We start from the raw sequence: 20,601 nt of genomic DNA on the forward strand, positions 1-20,601 counted from the left end.
GTGTATAAACCAATTGAATTAAAAGTGATGGATTCAAAATTTTTTTAAGAGGTGTCGACTTATAATATAGATATATATAAATTGTAGATAGATTTTATCGACGGAAAAGGTGCCTAAAAAATTTTTCTTTCAACTTTTTTTTTTTGTTTTTTTGGTTTTTCAATCTTTAGGGGCGTTTGGAAGAAAATTTTGAAGGTGGTCAGAAAAAAAATTTTCTTCAAATTTCGTTATTTTCTAATTTTTGATCAGTGCTCATTAATGGTAGATCCATCAACATAGGCTAAATTCCGGGTTCAATGATATTTGCTACTATATTACAATGAAAATATATGTTGATTTGTTGTGCTAATAATAAAAAAAATTGATCTGTTGGCCATAAAAAATATATGCCAAGGGGAGACAAAATGAAGAACAATTATTAAGATGCAAATATCTATGGTATATGATTCTAACTAATCGACTCTGGCCCTTCACTAAGAAACTAATGCAGCTTCTCTTCTCAGAATCGCCATCAGAAAATCATTCCATACGTCGATTGGACCTGGCAAGCACCAGTGAACACAGTCATTATAACCCTTCATCCACTTGTTTCCCCAGAATTCACCAGGATGCCCATCAGGTCTCATGAGCATGGCCCTGGTGACATCCAAAACTCCAAACCTTTTTCCTTTCTTATTTCCTTCTATTCTTGCCTTTTCGATCTCTTCCATTTGCAGGCCCCTCAGTTCCCATTCATTACTACTCAAGTCGATCTCTCCTTCACTTAAAGGGCTTGTCCTGTTGCATCTTCCTCCAGTGTTCCAGCTCCCATTCTCAAAATGAGCTGGTGAAAATGTCCTGATGAGCGTAACCCTCACTTTGCATTTCTTGCAGCAGTTAATATGATTTAATGCAGAACGAAAAGCCATCTTGAGTGCAAATCCGACACCAAAATCTGTCACATTTGGGTTATTGCAATACACACATCCAACAACACCAGTGTCATCATGTAGGTAAATTGGTCGGAAAAACCAATGTGCATCTGAGATGACAACATAGTCTAGAGCAGGAAGATCTCTGCTCCATTCTTTATCAATTTTGTCAAGGTGCAAGTCAAAAATGCCAGATATTGAACCATTGACCACTCTTTCTTCACCATCTACAAGGAATTTCGTCCAAAGAATCATGAGAGTGAAGTCATGACCAGGAAAGTACCATACCCTTTTCCTGTCTTCCGAATCTTGGTAATGATCTTTGGGAGTTTCTACCTACAAAAGATTTGCAGTTAAAGCAACTCTAATTTAAAATCTGAAGCTGTTTGAGTAAATTAATTATGTTTTATCTAATGACCATAATTCCATATCATAGATGATATTTCTCAGGATACCAGCCAATTCGTAAGGAAACTTGAAAGAAAAACATACTATACAGATTGGGAAACAGGCACACTGATATCGGTAGAGGTAAAAGGGTGCAATAAAAACCTGAAAATAGATCTGCAATTTTAGACACAACATGAAAATTATATAAAAAAATGAAAAAAGGCAATTTAAAATGGACATAAACCGTATATAAATTTGATAAAAATCAACAAATGTATATAATATAATGTGTCGATATAAATTATAACATGATAATTTCATATTTTACACATTAAGTACGAAATAGATAAAATATAAACGCACGAGTTGATAGAACTACCTGAAAATAATGCTATGTTCTTTTGTTATCCAGGGAAAAAGAATAAAAGAAATAAATTAACCAAAGAAATCATAATAATAAAAAAAAAGAAAAGAAAAGCCACCAACTAATTTTGACTAAGTTATAATCTAGACGTGTCCAAGTCAACGTTTTTTAAAAAGGCATTACATAAATCAACCCTACTCAATCTCTTTGGTCCTAGATGTACATGTAAAACTTCAATTATGGACCTGAAATTTTAATTTTAATGTCTTCAAGAATGCTGAAGAACCTGGCAATGATTCAGTATTTGTGCAGACCAGTTACATGTGAAAAAAAAAAAATTAACTGGTGGAGTTTGTTCACTGACTTTGTCTGCTGAATCACAGCATTTTCAGCCATTTGATAAGGACGTGCTCTTCATAATTCTGACTTCAAATGCACTAAATTCTCTGGATGGCCAGTGAAGTTTGCCAGTTTTATTGCCTCGGATAAATTCATCAAAACCATAACATTTTCCCTGCTATTTTTCTTTCATACTTTGCAGAACAGAAAATTACTTCTAATTCAACTCAATGCAGTGAAAATTTTCTCTTGATAAGTCAAATATATGGGATTTCTTAAATCCAGTAATCTATAAAAAACTGTAGAATCAAAGCTCGTTTTGCCAGTGGCTCACTTTCAAGACAATTACTGCTGACAAAACCTTCAAAATTAATGTGCAATTTCACACTGCAAAACTGACAGAAACTAGGTAACTGATTAATCTCTGACTCTCCAAGTCCAGTGAGTTTTTCAGGCTTGTTTTTTTTTTTTTAACAAAAGAAGCCAGTTGCTAGTATTTGAATCCATGAACCCAATGAGCTAAGTTCTGGGTTTTACTATTTAAATTTTCTTTTATACCTGTAAAGGAATCAGACCTCAATCAGGGCATGCAAAGGATAATGGAATCAGGATAAACCCAAGCAACAATGCCCGGAACTTTGAGTTCCTGGGCAATTATTACCAGAATAATGTGAAAATTATGATGCGTAGACAGTGCCTTAGAACAGGATCTTCTGAAATGTGAAAACTAACCTTTGACAGGAGACAAAGGAGAGACTCCATGTGGTTCCTGGCAACTGAGTCACCAATGAATGCAAGTTTCTTCCCTTGAACAAATTCCAGGAATGTCTTAGGATCGAACCTCGGAAGATGACATCGATCAGGTTTCCATCTCCAATTCAGGAAATCTCTGTCTTTTCTTCCATGGTGGAAACAATTCTTTGAAGTAGGAATTGTGGTGCAACTTGAGTTCGTATATAGAGACCCTTGCAGGTCAGGTATCCAATGACCCTTAGACAAGTCACAGTTCAAAATCTCATCATGATCACCTAAAATACCAAAAAAAAAAAAAAAAAATCACAATCAAACAAAAATTTCTATGTGGTGAAAATAAGAGGAGAATTGAGTTTACCTAGAAATGTAGTATTAGGAGGTTTGATCAAATCAAGTGTTTGACCAAGGTCAAGTTTGGACATGGCCTTTAAAGGGTTTGGAGAATAGAGGATGAAGAGTATGAATATGACAGTTACAAGAAGAGAAGACAAGAAGAATGGAGGGAGCATCACCATGTTTAGGCATCTCTCTTTTTTGTTATAGTTATGTGTTTTATCTTGGAAAAAAGAAGAAGATGAAGAAGACTTCATGTTCTCTATTTCTCCATTTAACATCAAATTAATAAAAATGAGGGAAAGAAGGGACAGACAGACAAGGGTTTTGTCTTAGATTTTATGAGTTGAGTGTCTGAAAAAGAGAGAGAAGGGTTAATTTTTTTTTTCTTTCCTTCTAAAATAACAAAGATAGGGATAAATTTTGCGGTAATTTAAAGAAGCTTAAATATTAAAAAATTTTAAACTAAAATTAAATAATTATTAAAATATTTTTCTTTTTATTATAATCAATTAAATTTATAAATATTTATTTTTATTTGATTAAACTCTCCATCGGATGAAAATTATTGATGATATTAATCAATTTTTGTCCAATAAAAACTTAATTAAAGTGAAAATAAATATTTAAAAATTTAATTAATTATAATAAAATATTAAAAAATTTGATGTTTATTTAATTTTAATTCATAAAAATTCCCTCATTAACTGGACTATTATAATTTTTCCATTTTTATATGATATAATTGTAATGTTGTGATAGGAGGGTCAAAAAGGATTTGCCTTTAGTGGAATGGGAAAATGCTAGCCGTCTTATCTAAATGTGGCACCATATGATGCGGGAGGAGAGTGCGTGTGAATTTTGTCTAGTGGGCCTTGACCGTAACCTGGCGCAAATCAATTTGAAGGTTTCGGAGAAAAAGAATTAGACGTCACCGCTCGTACATTTATATTATATAAAATATTAAAATTTATATATTTATATAATATTTTATATAAATATTATATATTATAATTTATATTAATATAAAATATTTTTTATTTTATTAAATTTATATATAATTATTATTATAATTTTAAATTATATCATATATATATTATTTTTATATCATAATTATATTATAATATCATATAATATTTTAAATTATCAAATCTAAAAATAATAATAATCATTAAACCTTTTAAATTAGTCTTTGGGGAGCTCCATTTTCTTCTATTTCTGCCATAATCTTTTAACAATGTGTCAATGTCCACTAAATTAAGTTACTAACCCCACAAGACCAAAGACCAAGAAATTTTCAAAAAAAAAAATTTAATTTATACAATTGATGATATTTAATAAATTTAAATTTTAAATCTTAATATTTATAATTTTTTAATTTTAAATCACAATCTTTTTTGTAAAAAAATAAAAATCACTTATCTATAAATATATAGATGCTATAAAACAATGTGACATGTGATTTTGATGATTGGATATGATCACCAAATTAATAGTGCTTCCAAACATATAAAATTAATGAAGACAAAACAATTATAAGGGGTCTTACTTTGTAACATATTTTATACTATGTGACCATGTACTTGTTAATGTTGCTAACTTCGTTTTGAATTTTGGTATCATTTGTATTGGTTAGTATATTTTAATTGTATCAAAATATGATATAATTAAGGGTAGTTTTTTTTTATTGAATTTAGTATAAAATAATATTAGTTATTTTAGTTAGTTTTAATTGATTTCGATAGAATAATTTGTTTCGATCGATATATGAATGTAAAATATATTTTGTAAATTTTAATTTACTTTTTATATTTTTAATTATTTTTAATTTAATGAAAATAAAAATTAATGAACAAAATAACTTTTGAAAGTTTAGTTTTTTTTTATTTTTTTATTGCAACTTGTTTTTTATGCATTTTATTTTTTTAAATCAAAATTCATAAATATTTTAATATCTTTCATGAAAGTAATTGTGTTCATTCTCCAAAGTTTAAGAATTCTGAAATTAAAATTAATTTCTTTTCATTTTTTTATCTTAATATATTTTTATATGAAAAATTTTTTAAATACGATTAGATTAAATGTTTAAAAATAACATCATAAATTAATAATATTATTTGTTATAGTTTTAAATTTATTTATTTGATTTTTGAAGATATTATATATTTATTTTGCATATTATTAATAGTATTATTATATATAAATCTATGTAGATATATATTTATATTAAATAAAAAATTTAAAATAATATGTCAAACTGATACCAATATATATATTTAAAAAAAATGAAAATTTTTGTGTGATAGAATATTAATGAGCTTGGTACTTGCGTTTTTTCCTTGGTCCATTCAAAAACCATATAATTATGATAAGGAAAAAAAATAATAAAACCTCATAATTATTTTCACCAATGATCCACTAAATCCATTTGAAAAATCACCATAAAAAATTGAAAATTTTCATTTACTTGGACTATGTATTTTGTCTAAGGCATGATTACATATTAAATATTTTTTACATGATAAATATTTAACTTAAAATTAATTGATAAATAAAAAGATTCAATCAAAATATAAGATTTTAAATGTGAGATAATTTATTTTAATAAATTTTCATTACGTATAAATAAAAATAAATAAACCCTAATATATAATAAATTAAAAAATAATAATAAAAATAAATTTTAATTTTGATATCATATTAAACGTTTAATTTAAAATTAGTAGACCGTAAGTGAATATATGTAATTTAAATATAAAATTATAAAAAATTAAATATTTATTAGATATGATATTATACTATTTTAATAAGTAATTAATAATAAATAAAAAGATCTTATTTAAATATAAAATTATAAAAATTTATATATTTATTAGATATAAAATAATATTACTTTAATATTATACATATAATATTGGATTATACAATAAAATGAAATCTTCTTTCCTTTATTTCAAGATTTGAATTACAATATTCAAAATGTGTACTACTTTATTGTTAGGTGATAAAGGGAAAGGGTTTGAATTATTGGTGATGAAGGTCCCGAGTATGGGTTAAAAAAAGAACAGATGCGAAGGGAAGAGCCAAACCTATCATTCATTCGAGAATTCTCAAGTCTTTGCCGACAGTCTTTTATTAATGCAAAGTAAGGTAATAATAAAAAGTGATTTGCAAGATCACAGTGAATTTTTTTAAAAAGAGGGGAATAAAAAAAAAATGTTAGATGAAAAAAAGTATATTCATCAGAGCAAATTGAAAGTGCATCTGATAGTTGTAAAGATTTGATCGACTCCTCAATGAAAAACTACAAATGATTGGACAAATGTCTGCAAAAAAGTTGACGGATTTTTTTATAAATGACATCGTAATATAAAATAAATGAAGAAATTATTAAAAAATTTTTAATATGTTAAATATTATATTTTAAAAATAATTATATGAATTAATTTTAAAAAATTACATTCATTTTTATATCTTTTTATTTTAAAAATAAATTAAATAATTTGTAAATTTATATTATATAAAATATTAAAATTTATATATTTATATTATATTTTATATAAAAATTACGTATTATAATTTATATTAATTAAAAAATATAAAAATATATATTTTTAATTTTATTATATTTATATATAATTATTATTAAAATTTTAAAATGTATTATTTTTATATTTTATTTTCATATTCGTATCACATGACTTGTTTTAGATTGTGAGTTTTAACTTAAAGTGAACTGCAGTGAAAAATGATAGTTGCTGTTCATATAACACTAAAAGAAGTGGTGGCTATGGTTAAATCTTGAACATTGGTGCGGCTCTGAACCAGTTGCCTTTGTCTGCTTTGACAGTGAAAGTTTAACATTACCATTGTTGTGAAAACCTCTTCTTAAAAAGTATCTAAAGATTTTTAGCTTCATTTTCTTGATGTTATTCTTGATTTGATGACTGCGAGGGTTCTTAAAAGTTAAAATGCAGAATGTGTCAAATTTATCATAAAAAAAAATCACGAAATGCCGTAAATAATATTTTGAAATGTGTTTCAACGTTCAAGTTAACAAGATAAAGGACAAGAAAAGGAGGCAAGACACACTTTTAGATTTTGAACTTCGTATATATTAAAAGCTTGGGAGTACCTGAAACAAGCCTTAATAAAAACTTGAGTTTCTGTTTCATGTCTTAACAAAACAAGGCCGAAATGCTTGTTTGAGCATCTCAGGTCTATCTCATCAATTGTCCTCAAGCAACCAACCACACAGTTGTTTTGTTGTACAGTACATTGAGCACATGAATTGACATGTCAAACAAATTATCTAGAACGTGAGACAAATTCTAGAGTCACATCATAGATTTTCTCCCCCACTACACAAAAGAAAAATGTCAAGGAAACCTTTTTCCTGTAAAGTTTAGCCATAGTTTTCTTTTAAAAAAGTTTGAATTAGTTGTCTTTCCAAATGAATAATATACCAGCATATTTTGCTATAGAATTTTTTTTTTTTTTTTTTTACAAAGAAATCACAGTCGAAGAATAGAAAAAAATATTGTAAGTATTAAAATTAAAATTAAAATTTATTAAATATTATTTTTAAAAATGATTGTATGAATTAACCTAATTAAATTAAAAAATTTTTTAGTACTCTCGATGCTCCAAAAAAGAATTTCCAGGTAAAAACTATTTTCAGAAAAAGAAAAGCATATCTAGTGCTGTTACAGTTGAGTTCATGGGGAATTCAAGTAGAGTGAATGAGAGTTAGCAAGACTTTTAGGGACACTAACAATTTTCAAGGAAGTTCGCATGATGAACCAGGACAGAATTTACTGAAATATATCTGCCATAGACAAAGACATTAAACAAGGGTATAGTTCCTTCTATTCTAGTGGCAATAACCTTGCCCTTACCAAATGGCAATTCATAAGAAGCCAAATCCTGCTGGTTGTGAACAATGAGGTTAACAGGAAGTGAGCCACTGGTACCAGGAAGGCAGTAATGGCATCAACGGGCCAAGTTTCACAAAGAATGGTACTGAGTACTTGGGACACACTGTTCTATTGGAATCAAGCACAATTTTATTCTCTTTGATCCATTCCATTGAGTTCCAATCCTTCATACAATTAAGTCCTGTTGCTTACTGATAACCATGTAATAAAATAGAGCAATCCATTAATCCCTTGAAATTTTGACTTGTTCGGAGAATATGCAATCGAAATCAGATAAATAAAGCAAGCCATCACAAGAGGCTAACATTTGGACATAATTCCTTAGCCTCTTGTAACCCTTTATCAGGCACAGTTCCGGAAACTTTGGGCCTGACGTCCTAGGATCATTTTCCACATTTAAAGAACAGTACTGGAAACTAAGCATTCAATAGGAGGAATAAATGGGATCATAATCCCTGTAGTTGAAACTTCCAATGATCAAGATGTACTGGAATTTACACACACCCTTGGAGAGTTGAGTTCAGAACCAGTATTATCCTTGCCTGTATTCCTATTCAGGTTATCTGATGTTGTTTGAGCAGTTTTCAGCAGCTTTTTCTTCCAAGGGGTATATTTTACCTAATGGATTTAATGATCAGAAAATTTTCAGGGAAACAATTAGATAGGAAGTCTAGCCATCGTTTCCTCAAAACTTCATAACGAGTAGATGGAATTTACTCACCATTTTTGTTTTGTGCTCATAAGGACTTACTGATATATTTTGTAGCCGAAAAGAAAACTAAATGGTTGAGTAATTGTCTAGCCAATCAAACAGGACTGACATAAAATTAAAGCAAAAACCATGGCAACGTTGATGGCATCTATTCATGATCAGATGATACAGTATTTTCGGTTGTTTGTCAACAAGAAACTTTGACTAGCCTTTCAATGGTTAGTCGACAGGAAACTTTGAATACAGTCAGAAATGATGCATACATATTAAATTGCAAAAAGAAAGGCGATTTTTGATTCTGTGATGAAGACTATTATTGTTGTCTTAGTGCCAATGAACAAGATTATTCACATGATGAACCTGGGGGAAATTGCCAAACTCTTTCCACACAATTGACAAAACTGCAGGCATGCCAAGGTCTGAAACCTTTGATCTTAGCAGCAGTTGACTTGATCTTCCTCAATTACTACTTGTAGGTAACCAACCCTTCATGATCACAAACAATCAACTCAACATCCTGTAAGCTACTGGTAGTAATGGCAGCAACAGACCAAGTCTCATAGAAAAGAGAACATATATTGGAAGAGATGGGAATATCAATATACCGATATTAAGTCTAATTATGTGCTGCTTCTTGTTGCAAGTTGCAACCCGTCAATCCAAGCCTCTTGCTTGTTAGTAACCATGTAATGTTGCAACTAGGGTTATGCCATTTCTAGATTGGGTTAGTGGACTTGGTGTTTTCTCAAATTTCTCAGATTCATTGTACATGAAGTATAAGCTTGATGCACGGGTGCTAGACCCTTCAGCACCCTTAAGAATCTCGTTTATGATTAGCAATAGTGAGCCAATGAAACTTTTGTTTGCACGAACGCATTCTTTTGATATCTACTCATGCTTATATGATGTATTTGACTTACTTCATGACGAAAAGTGGCCTAATCTAACAGCATAAATTCATCACAGCTACTATTTTTGCTAATGTTTTGAATCTTCATGGTAACTACCTTGCTTTTACCTAGTGTATAGGATCATGAACCAAAGTCCATTCACAAGACAGGATACTCACTAGAAGATTTGAAAGAGTTTCAAGTAAGTAATCAATTGGATTGCACATTCATAAATTTGACTTGGAATTCTCCTGTAAAATCAGAAGCAAACCACTGCATGAGGCTAAGATTCGGACAATTTTTTCGGCTTTTCTGTCCTGGTCTTTCTCCAAACTGAGTCCAGTAATGCAAAACTACAGGACGATATGTGGAAGGCATTGTCTTGGTGAAGATGATCCATGCAGGTTGCGACTTCATCCGTTGGGAGATCATGTTGTGCACCAGCTTTTACAGAAACGTTTAAAAGGCATAAGATGCTGCTTGGGGATTCTTAATAGCATCTCCAAAAGAATATCTCAATTAACTAGAGATGAATTCTGCTGATGAAATTCCTGCTTCTTTTGAATTTTGACCAACATCTCTATAACTGTTGCAGGACATACCCTTTCACATGTGGCACCTGCCTGATCCATTTGATAAATGAAACTTCCCTCCCCTTTTCAGGATAGACAAGCCACTTATTGATTCAATAGAGAATTCAGAACAAGGCTGCAAGTACCATCAAGATCATATAACAATGTAACTCACAATTTGCTCTATTTCCTTCTGCCAGGCTCCAATATGTAGGCCAACTAGTTGGGGAGGAAGAGAAGATTGGTTTCTATAGATGCTAGTAGAACTGAAGAAGTTTTGTTTGAAGATATCACTTCTGCTATCAGGACTCAAAATTACAGGGTTGCTTTCTCCAAATGAGGTTTCTTTTACTACTTTCATTAGCTTCTACCTCAATAAAGTATAACCTTCTGTATTGTGTATAAAAATTTCCAGTTTAAATATATTGCATATACATCCCAAAAAGGTAAAACTTCATAGTAATAATAACTCCATTGCTGTATCTGTAAGAATTATAGTTTCAATAAATGCATTTCCATCTATAAGTCACATAATATAAATATACATTGAACCAAAGCACATACCAAATCACCTTAACCTTTAGGCTGGAGCCTGGATATGTTTATTTTTGCCAAGAAAAAGGAAAGGAAGAAACATAAAATCCAAGAAACTGACTGACTAAAGGTTGAGCCTGCATATCCATCATAAAATCATGATGGATTGTGAAAGTTACAGAAGATTTGTCAATTTATATTCAAATTACTTTAAGACCAAGTAGGGACTCTTCTGTGATTGATAATTGCTTGTTTAATATGTTCAAGGAGAAAATTCAAGCAGAACAAGCCAATAGAAAATATTAGTAAATTCTATCATTCCCTTAATCCCTTTTGTTTCTAATGATTTAAACAATATTGCCCTGGTTTTTTTCACAGGCGGATGGAGTAACCAGGACACATAAAGACTCCCTGTAAATCATAAAAATTAGCAAAAAAAAAAAAAGAGGAAAGGAAAGGGCAGCTCCAAGATAACCCTACTCATACAGCTCAAGAAGTGAATTTTGCTTTGATATTCAGCATATTATATGGTGAGTAGAGCAGCTTATTCAACCCATTTTTTCTTAGCTTGGATAGCAAGATAACATCATTAAGCCCAAAACAAACACTAAATACTAAACCTAGTAATTTGTGTATCTTTTTTTTGCCTATTTTATCATCTTTAATACGTTTACAATACGAAAATTATAGTGTCACAATTCATGCCGACATATCAAACATAAAACACATTTTTTAGTTTTTGCTTAATCTATATATGATTTTGTTAAAATTTTAAACCATATCACTTTCATATTTTTTTTTTTTTTTGTATTTTGTTACTGTATCATATTTAAAATTGTCTAAGTTTACTAAATACTACTCTTAAAATCTTTATCAATGTAACAAAAGCCTGAACAAATGGGAATGCATCATAATTAAGTTTCCAATTTTTGTCAGCCTAACAACACCCACATGTGAGACCAAAATCCTACCCATATCTTTTACATTTGGCTACATAGACCGAGATGCAGTATGGGAGATCAAAAAGAAAAAAAGAGAGAGCTCTTCCAGGATACAAATTTATGCCCTTGATAACATGACTTGTCAATGGAATTGCATACATCATCATGTGCAGATGGGATCAGGAATCTTTAGGCTGTTACATGGATTCAAATGTCAATCCATTTTTGAATGAAATATTTAGGCCTTGTGGACATGATCCACTGTAATGGGTTAGCATCTGTTTGAGTGAAGGAATAATCATACTGAAAGCACAGTGTACTATGGACTATACATGACTAGTACTTCTTTTCTTTTCTTTTTTTTTTCTTTTCAACTGTCATGCAAGACTATATACCAAACATGGACCTATTATCTCATGTTGTTGCTACTAGACATCATCTGGTACCTGGACTGGATTGCCTGCAGAATTTCATTTTCTTTTTTCTTTTTTTTTTTTTTGTCTTCTTCCGATCTTTTCGGTGGATTTGAATAAAGAGGAGCCAAACTGCTCTTACACTATCTCTTTATCCACCTTGAAGCAAAAAATTTTGAATTTTAAACCTTATGTTTTGGCTGATATCTTTTCTAACCACATTTTTGAGTATGCAGGCAATGGGGGCATCCAGTGCTTCAAGCATGAGCCATCTGCATGAGTGTTTCGAGTCTGCTAAAGAAATGGGACATCTCACCAAACAGACAACTGACTAGAATCTCGACAAAAAGTTAGGGCAGTCTCACATTATTCTTATCTTAAGCATCCCTTTCCCATACCTGTATCTACCAACTGCAACCTTTTTGTGACCTTTGACGCTGTTTGTCTTCTCTTGATTATCCTTTTTCTATTTCTTTTACGACAAGAAACCCCTTGTCAATAATCCCATCTGCTTGTACAATAAAAATTAATTCATGAAGGTTAAGTTAACCATTTTCTTTTCAGTTCACTGTCGATGATAAGCCTCAGCAGTAAAAGCAGATATTGGCAGCTATGTGAAGGGTTGTCTTTTGGTCAGTACACATTGATATTAATGCTGGTTTTGTTACTTCCATTATTCATCTCTGTCATGGACAAATAGCAAATGTTCTCTGTCGGCAGCTGGCGATGCAGATGTAGATAGCTCTCTTGTTTGTATGGGTTCCATATGCAGTATGTTTGTAATTCAGTACTGCAAATTTGTTGGTCCACCATTTTTAACCCTATGTAGCTTTGATCATTTTTAATGTCAATTTTGGTTAATTAGTCGGCTTTCCATTTTGGTCCCCGGGAAGTACTCATTGAACCTGAAATAAGGCTAACCCCTCATAAAATAACGATCCTATCCTTTGATTTCAATTGTTATTTGCTGTTTTGATATAAAGAGGCCGCAACCTAGAGACAAGCAAAAAGTTGATATTTGAATTTCAGACTTACTAAATGCCACCCATAGTTGTATGAATCAACTGAACTAAGTTCGAGTTCATTTTAATAGTTATTTTGCACAAAGACAGAATAGATTACAACTTGATATTGCTGATGCCTGACAGTTGAGTATCTAAACTTAGCAGTATCTGAAACTTGATTGATTTGTTCCTTGCTTTGCATCTGTTTGGTTCTTGGCTTCATCTGATTCATGATTAATGATTCATATATATTCTCAGATTTCAAATAATGATCTTGCTGACATGGAATAATAGAAATTTCATTTCTGCAGATACATTGTAACAATATATATATCTCAATATAAACAATATCATAATCAACTGGGCAACTTGTAAAACTTGATTTTATTCTAAATTGCAGGTTACAGCCATAGCCAGGGTAGCTAATCACATGGGAGTTATAGCAGAGAACAGCAATCTCACATGTGACCATGCCAAATAGCCAAAGAGCTGAATTCCTTTTGAGATTCAAATATCTGCCATGTTCTCTGCTTGCTACTTGTGGGCTTTCCTGGAAGAGGCTTTCAGTTGCAAATGCTTGGTTGCTAGGATACATTACCATCTAACCACATAAACTGCAAACCCCATTTGCTTTTCCCTCAGATTTTTATGAAAATGACAAAATTTATCCACATTTTGAAATTTTATTTTGACCATCTTTATCGTCTTTTCTCTTTTTATAACACTCGACATTTATAATTCTTTCTTTTTATCATCAATTCGCCATCTCTTTTATATAAGTAAATTGTACTAAATTAATTCATTTTTTCTTACTGCTCTTTACAGGTGGGGTAAAATACTAACTGTAACTAACAGACTGGAACTTAGGGTACGAGAAAATTAATGAACAACATCATCCCTACAAAAGGGTTGTCTCAGTTAAGCTCACATGGGGAACCCTAAAGTTTTGAGTTCTTCAGCCCCACTACACTAAATGCTGTCCCTTTTATGACACTACTTCTACTTGTATTTTTTAAAGTCACAAAAAAGAGAACAAAAAAAAGTAAAAGAAGGTAATGTTTGAGCTTTTTTTTTTTTTTTTCTCTTTTGTTATTATTGTTTTATAATTATTTTTTTTTATATTTAAGTCGTTAGAGATTGGATTCTGATCATTGGGATCAAACATCAAACAAATCATGTTGGCTCTCATAGTTTATATTAATTAGTATAAGATAATGTTGCTTCATTTGTTTGCCTACAATCATGCCGCACTCTAATTTTCTCTCTCATATTTTCTTATTTATTAATTAAAAAAAGGAATCTTTGAATAGATTTAAATATTTCTTTAAAATAAGCCACAATCAAACTTGGAATTTAATTTATTTAAAAAAAAAACTTTGGAATTTTATGAAGGAATATATATATATATATATATATATATAAACCGGAATTATGCTGTTCAAGTATAATTTTATAAAGCACTCCAAACATTTGATTAGAGGTATTCATGGATAGAGTAAGATTGAATTTGAGCGGTACTCATGCTTTATATTAAAATTTTATATATTTATTCAGATGCGGTTTTACTCAAAATTTTAGACTTCAAAAAATTTTTCAAACTTAACTCAAATAAAAAAAATAAATATTAATCTCACTCATTAAATTTAATTTGTATACTAAAAAATTTTAAAAAATAATTAAATTAAGTTTGATATGATTATATTCAATCCACATATATATAAAAATTAAAATTAAAAATTATTTATATAAAAATTAGAAGTAAAAATTATATATATATTTAATTTAATTTATATATATTTTTAAATTAATTTATAAATAATTCAAATATATATAAAAATAAAAATTTTATATATATGTAATTCAGGTTAAATCGAGCCAAGGTCGAGCTTTAAATATTTTGTTTGAAGCTCTATTTAAAATTTAAACAAATTTAAAAATTATATTAAAATTAATTTAATAAATTTTAATTTTTTATCTAAATCTTTTCAAAACATAGACAAATCATCAAATTTGAGCAAGTACGTTGACCCTTAAACAGGCCTACATTTGATTTAGCATTTAATTTAATAACAAGTGCATATATCTTTAAGTTAAAAAAAAAAAAAGTTTTGAATAAGCTTTCCTCCAAATTAAAAAAAAAAATTCTATAAAGTTCCATTGTTATTGTATCTCTTGCATGTAAATTCTTAAAATTGATTTTGGGATGTTATTGATTATTAATTGAACAAGTGGAGATAAAGAATGTAGCATTTTTATTAATAGGGCATTAAAATCCCAAATGTTCATATTAGCATTATGATGGTTGAAATGCAAATGGAGTCACAAAGACATTGACTTTCGTTCTGTCACTGTCACTGTTAATGCAAGTTTTTTCTGTTAACATTAATGAAAAAAGGAAGGGAAAACAGGTTGCAAAGTAGCACTACTGTCCTTTTGGCTGTGATCAATGCTGCCTTGGTTTGGTTTGAGTTGTTATCGTTCCCATATGCATTTCAAGGATGGAATGATAGCAGTACGATATGAAAAAATACGAAAAAAATGTTATTTAAAATTTTAATAAAAATAGTATAAGTTTAATATAAATTTTAAAAAAATATTTTATATTTAATATATTAATATAAATTATGATACGATGATTTTTTTTATTTTATATATAATTATATTAAAAATAAATTAACATAAATGCATAAATCGTTAAATGTAAATCGAGTCACAAGCCGTGGCTTAGAACAGGGGAAGCTTAGAAGCTAGGGGATTTGCAGAAGACAAAATATAACAATACTAAATTTAAGAGAAATACGTTTTTAGATTTAAGAGATATTAAAATTTTTATAGATAGATTATAAAAAACGTAGATGTAAATAATAAAAAAATATGAAAATTAAAAAAATAGATAAAATTTTTTATTTTAGAAATTAGTGAAGTAAAAAAATTAAAAATTACGACATAATATGATTTTTTTTTACATTTTATATAACTAATTTCAAAATTGTAGGATATAAGACTTAACTAATTGTTGTTGTTGTTTGCACGAACTAGACCCTAAGGTAAATACCTTAATTTTCAGGTTTTTGGCAGTCCATGCATAGCTAGGGAAGTTAAATATTTCAATATATGGTCAATATTCAAGGATTTTCCTGTCTGATAACATTAAAAAAATGGGTTTACAAGTGATATCCAGGGAAATTTTTAGTGGGAAACAATGTAAGTTTGAAATTAATATTGTTTGTCAATTGTTGAATTGAGAACTTAGTGAGCTGTTGCAGCTTTGATAATAAGGTGCAGCCAGGCTTGGATTTAATTATACATTACACGTAGATCTCATAATTTTAAATATGATACAATAATAGAATACGAAAATGATATATAAAAAAAAAAAGCAATAATTTATAATTTTAGCAAAAAAATGTATATAGATTTGGTAAAAATAAAAAATATATATTTTGTATTTATGATGTTTATTTGAATTATGACATGATAATTTTCGTGTTGTACATATGTTAGATACAAAATAAACAGACATGGATATATAAATTGTGGGATATAATCGCATGTAGATCTCAATGATACCTCGAAAATTTGATTAAATATGTCAACAAAATTAATCTAATGATATTCCAGGAAAGGAAAGAGGAACTTCTCAGTAATTGGTTAATGAGAGGACAGATTTGAATAAACCTGAAACAGGTTTTCCTGTGAGATGATCTGCAGTTTGGCTGTAACTAGTTGTCATGAATCATAATTTGGTTTTGGCTTCACTAATCACTCAGATTTTGTTCTGGGGTTGGTTCTTGTGAACATTGGTCACATGTCAAAAGCTGGATTGGTCCCATAAAGCTTTTTGATTGTTGACTAAGTTTGGTTATATCTAATCACCGATTAAGAAATTAAGAAATTAATATTCAATATTGGTTTTGAATCTGTCAAATTGTATTCACAGAAGCAAGTAACAGGAACTCCCTTCTCCTTTATTAGTCAATCTGTCTCTCTTTGTTTGCCAACAATACATTAACATCATGGCTTTGACATGAAAATCTCAATTGTCAAACCTTGAAGCATCCCTGCATTTGAATTTCTGGATTCTGTTTCCAATCTGTTTTCAGGGATCCAGTTTTCTGTAGAAAAGTAATGGAAAGATATAAAAGCTGAAGGATTTTTTTTTATCTTCCTTTAACATCTAGACTGCTTTCCAAATCTTAGAACTAAAAACCCAGTTCAAGTTATTGCTTCTTTTCTTAAACTTTGATCTGGGGTGTTGAATCTATTGATATTTCTTCTTTGTTGTTGGTCTGAAATGGCTCCAAGTTCAGTTGTAGTCACAATTGGGAAACCTAATAAGTTCTCTTTTGTAGAGATCAATGGCTCAGATTCAACGTTACTTCTTGAGAAACAGAAAGCAGTTAGTCCGAAGCAGTTTACTTGGTTTCTTCTTCTCAAAGCTCACAGAATTGTTGCTTGCATTTCATGGTTGGCAATGGCTTTTAAAACGATGCTTTTATCAGTCAAGAAACGCATTGCTTTATCTGATGTGAGCGAAGAAGAGGCCAAAAGCAGAAGATTGTATAGATTTATCAAAGCCTTTCTTTTTATCTCTATAGTAGCTCTGGTAATAGAAATTGTTGCCCATTTGAAGAAATGGAATTTGAAACTGATACAGCCATGGGAGGTTCAAGGTCTTGTGCAATGGTCCTACATGGCTTGGCTGTCATTTAGAGGTGATTATATTGCTCCTTTGGTGTTAACTATGTCAAAATTCTGCATTGTTCTCTTCTTGATTCAGTCTCTCGATCGGCTTATTCTTTGTCTGGGGTGTTTCTGGATTAAATGCAAGAAGTTGAAGCCCAGAATCGAAGGAGAGCCTTATGACATCGAGGATGGCTCAAGTTTCCCTATGGTTCTTGTTCAGATTCCTATGTGCAATGAGAGAGAGGTGAGATTAACACTGACCTTGCTCAAATTGGTTGGTTTTTCCCTCTATATCTATTTGTGTTCTGTTGCCGATATACTTGGGTGTATTTCTTCACTAATCCCAGTACAAATGTTGCAGAAGATTTTGACATTCATTAAAATTCTTTGCAATTTGTTTCTGGATATATTCTGAAGTAATTCTTGGAATCAGGTATTTGCACAATCAATTGCAGCTGCCTGTCAGCTTGATTGGCCGAAAGACCGGATTCTAATTCAAGTTCTAGATGACTCAGATGATGGAAATTTACAGCTTCTAATTAAAGATGAAGTCTCCATGTGGCTTGAGAAAGGAGCAAACATAATCTACAGGCACCGGTTAATCAGAACTGGATACAAAGCTGGCAATCTTAAATCAGCTATGGCCTGTGACTATGTCAAGGACTATGAATTTGTTGCTATATTTGATGCAGACTTCCAGCCCAACCCTGATTTCCTCAAGCAAACTGTTCCTCACTTCAAGGTGTTATATGAAATCTAATGGAAAAATAGAAACTTGGGTTTCATTTTAATGTCAGTAGTCAGTTAAACAATCTTGTTGGTTATTGCAGGGAGATCCGGAGCTCGGTCTTGTTCAGGCTCGCTGGTCGTTTGTGAATAAGGATGAAAATTTGCTTACAAGGCTCCAAAACATCAATCTGTGCTTCCATTTTGAAGTAGAGCAGCAAGTGAATGGTGTTTTCCTCAATTTCTTCGGATTCAATGGGACTGCAGGTGTGTGGAGAATTAAGGCCTTAGAGGAATCAGGAGGCTGGCTTGAGAGAACAACAGTTGAGGACATGGATATTGCAGTTCGAGCACATTTAAATGGATGGAAATTTATCTTCCTTAATGATGTAAAAGTGGTTTGTGAGTTACCCGAGTCTTATGAAGCCTACAAGAAACAGCAGCACCGCTGGCATTCAGGTCCAATGCAGTTATTTCGTTTATGTCTTCCTGCCATCATAACTTCCAAGGTTTGGCTGATCTTTGTTTCTAGCATCTTCAATCTATCTGAATCTGTTGAAAGTACATTTAGTTGACCAAATGATTTGTGTTAATGCAGATATCGATGTTGAAGAAGGCCAACATGATATTTCTTTTCTTTCTTTTGAGGAAACTTATTCTTCCATTTTACTCATTCACATTGTTCTGTATTATTCTTCCAATGACCATGTTTATTCCCGAGGCTGAACTGCCCCTTTGGGTAATCTGTTATGTCCCCATTTTCATGTCTCTTCTGAATATCCTCCCTGCCCCAAAATCTTTCCCTTTCTTGGTTCCTTATCTTCTCTTTGAAAACACAATGTCTGTCACAAAATTCAATGCCATGATATCAGGATTATTTCAGCTTGGAAGTGCTTATGAATGGGTAGTAACCAAGAAGACAGGTAGATCATCTGAATCTGATTTATTGGCCTTAGCTGAGAGGGAATCAAAATCTTCAAATGAAGAGAAAATCCTCAGGAGGCACTCTGAATCTGGTTTGGAAATGTTGAATAAACTCAAGCAACAAGAAGTTACCCCTGCAAAGAAGAGAAACAGGCTTTATAGGAAAGAGCTAGCACTTGCTTTTCTTCTACTCACTGCAGCTGTAAGAAGTCTATTATCTGCCCATGGAGTTCACTTCTACTTCTTGTTGTTTCAAGGCTTGACTTTTCTAGTTGTTGGTTTGGATTTGATTGGTGAGCAGATTAGTTAAAAAGGACCACCAAGATTTCCAACTTATTGTTTTTTAGTGCATATACAGAGTTTGTACTGACTTCCAGCTCTATGACAATTTGGCTTGGATTGGAGCTGGATGTCAACACAAATAGTAAAAACACTGCTATCTTAATTATTAGGGCAGGACTAAGAGATAAAAGTTGAGTTTATTGTATATTTTACCTCTAAGTAATCTGTGTATGAATAATAATAATAATTCACTAGAAAATTTTCATTTCAATTTTCTTTATATAACTTTGAAAGGAATATGCTTCTATTACATGGAGCATGTGGTTTCTCCTTGAAGGAATTACAGCAAGAAATACAGTTTATATCTGTTGATCAATTTGTTGGAGCCAGGTCCCTTTTTGCTAGAACTAGAATGAAGTATTAAAAGGATTACAGTATATCAGAGTACAAACAGATCAAGAAGCCAATTGGGACAAACCTCAAACCAGGAAGGAGGTAAATTCTATGCCAAAGCCCTGCTAGCCAACCAGCAAGCGGGCTTGATTGAAGAAACTAGGGTCCCCTGGAGAGTTACTAGCTGGGAACCTGTATGTCCACTGTCTGATTTCTTTGACATAATCCATGAATCCTAAAACTCACCATAGTTCTAACTTGGAATATGCCAATTGCTCCACCCTTTCTGTCTTTGATTTAAGTACTTCCTTAGCGTGTTATGGTGGAATGGCGAGTTTCTCTCACTAACCACAAACTTAAAGCCAACTTTCTAACGGCTGGTAGAGCTACTCGCTAGCCGCTTTTTTTTAGGTTTGTTTCCACTCCTAATTCCTAAATAATTCTCTTTGACATATTCAAAGATTAACCAAACCAAACAGCATGAAGAAAAACGCGTT

The 20,601-nt window shown here is 31.0% G+C and overlaps 2 protein-coding genes across 4 annotated transcripts; one reads left to right on the forward strand and one right to left on the reverse strand.

The window, feature by feature from the left end:
- Positions 1 to 276: 276 nt before the first annotated feature.
- LOC111316645 (xyloglucan O-acetyltransferase 4-like) lies at positions 277 to 3,496 on the reverse strand. 3 transcript variants are annotated; one of them, XM_022918688.2, is made up of 4 exons: positions 3,116 to 3,496; positions 2,737 to 3,032; positions 1,404 to 1,463; positions 277 to 1,247 (listed from the first exon to the last, which is right to left on the reverse strand). In XM_022918688.2, the coding sequence occupies exons 1-4, from the start codon at positions 3,369 to 3,371 to the stop codon at positions 474 to 476; spliced, it is 1,386 nt and encodes a 461-aa protein (XP_022774423.2). In that variant the 5' UTR covers positions 3,372 to 3,496; the 3' UTR covers positions 277 to 473. The 3 variants fall into 3 exon arrangements, with proteins under 3 accessions (XP_022774423.2, XP_022774422.2, XP_022774425.2); XM_022918687.2 differs by having other exon boundaries at positions 1,404 to 1,475; positions 3,116 to 3,492; XM_022918690.2 differs by lacking the exon at positions 1,404 to 1,463 and having other exon boundaries at positions 3,116 to 3,493.
- A 13,891-nt stretch (positions 3,497 to 17,387) lies between these two features.
- Positions 17,388 to 19,982, forward strand: LOC111316646 (xyloglucan glycosyltransferase 4-like). The gene is made up of 4 exons (XM_022918691.2): positions 17,388 to 18,023; positions 18,213 to 18,521; positions 18,610 to 19,014; positions 19,104 to 19,982. Exons 1-4 carry the CDS (start codon positions 17,388 to 17,390, stop codon positions 19,737 to 19,739), a joined length of 1,986 nt encoding a protein of 661 aa, XP_022774426.1. The 3' UTR covers positions 19,740 to 19,982.
- The last annotated feature ends 619 nt before the right edge of the window (positions 19,983 to 20,601 follow it).

This window comes from Durio zibethinus, chromosome 24, assembly GCF_047325235.1.
Source record: "Durio zibethinus cultivar Kanyao isolate XHJ-2024 chromosome 24, ASM4732523v1, whole genome shotgun sequence".
NCBI lineage: Eukaryota > Viridiplantae > Streptophyta > Magnoliopsida > Malvales > Malvaceae > Durio > Durio zibethinus.